Below are 3525 nucleotides of genomic sequence, written 5' to 3' on the forward strand. Positions count from 1 at the left end.
TTCCCGGGCGGCCGCTGAAGTTCCGGGGCGCCGCTGCCTGGAGACGGAGGAGCCGGGCGGGACCGGGGTGAGGGCCGTGGGGTGAGTGTACTGGAGCTGAGGGGCTGCGGGATGTGCGGGGAGGGTTAATTATGGACTGGATTGGGTTGGATGGGATCTTAAAGATCATCTATATCCAACCCCTGCATGGGCAGGGACACCTCCCACCAGCCCAGGCTGCTCCAAGCCCCATCCAACCTGCCCAGCCGCAATTCCCTGGGCGTGGAGTGGAGCTGGTGGGGCTGAGCTGGAGCTGAGGCTGCGGGGGGCTCCTCTCCCCTGTGCCCACCGGGAGGGCAGCGGGGCTGGGCCCCCCGGCCCTGGGGAAGGCAGGGGGTGGTGCTGCCTCCCGGGTGCCAGCTCCTCCGCCAGACCCTGCCTCTGCACGTCCTGCACAGCCCAGGCCGTGGGGAGGTGACACAGGCCACTGCATCCCAGGACCTTCCCTAAGGAGACTGGGAAAGGTGCAGGAGAAGCAACCGAGTGGCCAGAGGGAAAGTGCTGACCTGGGACAGGCTTTATTGTGACAGGTGGCTCCTGTGTGACACCCGGGCACGGTACAGTGCCAGGCCAAGCTACAGGGAGGAGGCAAAATTAATAATTTTGTAATTTTTCACTCATCTCTCTCCACTTGCCACTGGATTTGGAAATTCAGCTCCCGGTTCAGAAGGGTTGGCAGCACACTGAAAGCTACATTAAGCCTACCTTAATACCCATCAGGGCTGGCATGAGAGCCTGCAATGTTCTCACCTGTTCATCCAGTCTGTGAACTGCAGCCGTTTCTTGTATTCCTGAATGCTGTTCCTCCTGAATTGCTCAAAACGTTCCCCTCGACGTGCTGATTGATGTGCATCTTTGCCAGAGAAGTTAAAGAAAACTCCCACTGTCTGGGCTCATCTAGGAAAGTGTCTCCTAAGAGGGTATCATTTGACCAAATGTGAGAATCCTGCCTAGCTAGGATGCATTTACTTTGCTTCAGTTTCCAGTTGGACATAAGAAACAATGAAGGCAAATTAAATTCTGTATTTTGTAAGGAAGCTGTGCAATTCTAATTTGTGTATTTATTTTTATTTGGTTAGGTTTCATCCAAGGTTGTTTTCCACCTGCTATGCAGGAAAAAGAACTTAAAGAGTAATGTGCACTTTCTAATCCTAGGAAGAGAATTAACATGTCTAAACTGCCCTTCTGGCTGCAGTGCTGATTCTGGGAAGGGCAGTTGTGTCAGCAGGGAAATGGAGGGATACAGGACATAACATATATGCTTGCTAGTCCATGGGATGGTTTGTCACGTGTGTCACTTGGTCTTTGACAGATTCCTGCCACACTATGTCAGGGGACAGCGACTGCACCAGGACAAGTCCATCAGCGGGGTCTCCATCGGACAATGAGTTCTTACCAGATCGGCCCAAGTATGTTTGTTCACTGTCTCCTGATCTCATCACCAAAGCCCGGGAAGAGCTCCAGGAGAAACCTGAATGGAGGCTCCGTGACGTGCAGGCACTCCGAGACATGGTGTGCAAAGACTATCCCTCCCTGGGGACCTGCCTGGACGATGCTTTTTTGCTAAGATTCCTCAGAGCCAGGAAATTTGATTACGATCGAGCCCTTCAGCTTCTGGTGAACTACCACACCTGTAGGAGGACCTGGCCTGAGGTCTTCAATAACTTGAAGCCATCTGCAATAAAGCCTGTCCTAGAGTCTGGTTTTGTCACTGTGCTGCCTCGTCTGGACCCAGAGGGACGTCACGTTGTCTGCATCCGTCCAGGTACTGACATGCATGAATCTCTTTGTTCTCCATCTTCAAGGTGTGTGGGCCAAAAATCTCTTTTCTGCTCTCCTGTGAATTATGGTTACATACACAAAGTGCCAGGGTTCTCTTTGAAATTTGAAGAGCTAACTTATGAGCAGACACGTCTGTCGTTAGCGTTACACTGGTTCCTTTTCCTGTGTCAGCAATAACTGCAGTTGTGTCAAAATGAAAATGCAGTGAGGTGGGTTGATGAAATATTAGGTGACTCAAGAGAAACTGATGTGTAGTAACTCAAGTTGAAACAGTACTACTGGCCTATGGTGAGAGGCTTGTAATTTGCTTTGACAAGAAGTGGAGAGAGGAGCCTATGGCTTTGACTCCCATGTAAACAATCAGAGCCTTCCCTGTGCTTTTGGTGCTGCCAGGCTTGCTGTAAATTTCTCTTCAATCATTCTCCTCCTTTCCATTTATCTGCTTTGTTTGTGACCTGAAACTGCTTCTAATAAGCTGTGCTGGGTGGAGAACGGGGTTCCTAAAACCATTGCATTTGCTTCTTAAACTAAACACGAGTTGTCATTCATCTCATGCTTAAGAAAGGCTGCCCTGAACTAAGACTGTGGCTATTAAAGACTTAACTTTTAAGAGTCTGGGAAAATAGAAGATCAGTTTTTGGCATGTGTATTGTTAGTTTATATTTACTCTCCGACTTACCATCCATGTCTTGTAACCTCAGACAGATGGACACCCAGTCATTACCCGATTACTGAGAACATTCGTGCCATATACTTAACGTTAGAAAAACTCATTCAGTCCGAAGAGACCCAGGTGAATGGAATTGTAATCCTGGCAGACTACAAAGGAGTCAGCTTATCTAAGGCATCTCATTTTGGTCCTTTTGTAGCCAAAAAAGTGATTGGAATTCTTCAGGTAAGACCTGAACTGGTGGGAATATAAGTGTGTGCATTGTAAATGACTGCTTCTGTGTCTAAAGTTCTTGACTATGTCACCAGAAACTTAAGCATCTTGACTTTTACTAGCAGATTGAAGATATCTCTGCTCAACCAGTTTCTCAGACCCTTGCCAACTTACCTCACTCACCCTTTCTCTGACTTTTGCATCTCTAAAACTAAATTTAATTAGATATGCACACTTTGAGGTGGAACAGAAGCAGTTCTGCTAGCTAGTGATAAGAGAGAGAGAGAGTACTGAACTACAGGCAGAGAGGAGACACCATTTTGCCTGAATACTGAGGAATGGTTTCTGTCAGCTGAGATGGAGGATGTCACTCACTGACCACTGGGGGAGGCAAGTTCAAGTACTGCTGCCAGAAATTTGCAGAGAACTTCTGAATGAGTGTGATTTGAGGAGGATTTCCAGCTGCCCTCTGAAGGAAGAGAGGCTTCTTCAGCATAGGGGACAGCAAAAGAGGCAGTAATGAAAAGGTTCTCTGACTAGATGTTAGGAAGGAAAATGATGGACAGCAGGTCAGAGCAGGGGTGTAAGCACAAGTGGAGTTGTACAGAACAAGCAGGTGAAAGGAGTGAGGAGTAACCTGGCCAGTGGCAAGAAGGCCTGATGACTTTACCTGATGTTCGACCAGACTATCTGGAGGAATGAGATGAGGAAAACTTATCTTGAATGGGTTCATTTCCTCATCACTTTTCTTCTGGCCTGAGCTGGTTGTGTGTGTTCTATCTGGGGGGGGGGGGGGGCAAAGAGAGGTAGGGGAAGACAAC

At 48.5% G+C, this 3525-nt stretch overlaps 1 protein-coding gene across 2 annotated transcripts in view; it reads left to right on the top strand.

Annotated features, from left to right (window-relative positions):
• Positions 1-30: 30 nt before the first annotated feature.
• Positions 31-3525, top strand: part of TTPAL (tocopherol (alpha) transfer protein-like) — a 6173-nt gene continuing 2678 nt past the window's right edge. Inside the window, exons 1-3 of one of the 2 annotated variants that reach the window (XM_009998691.1) lie at positions 31-67; positions 1352-1804; positions 2523-2716. In XM_009998691.1, the coding sequence (XP_009996993.1) occupies positions 1366-1804; positions 2523-2716 (633 nt within the window). In that variant the 5' untranslated portion in view covers positions 31-67; positions 1352-1365. Of the gene's footprint in view, positions 68-1351; positions 1805-2522; positions 2717-3525 lie in introns of those variants that run through there. The other variant, XM_009998692.1, reaches the window with a different exon arrangement.

This window comes from Chaetura pelagica, unplaced genomic scaffold (assembly GCF_000747805.2).
Source record: "Chaetura pelagica isolate M959 unplaced genomic scaffold, ChaPel_1.0 scaffold275, whole genome shotgun sequence".
In the NCBI taxonomy this organism is placed as follows: Eukaryota; Metazoa; Chordata; class Aves; order Apodiformes; family Apodidae; genus Chaetura; species Chaetura pelagica.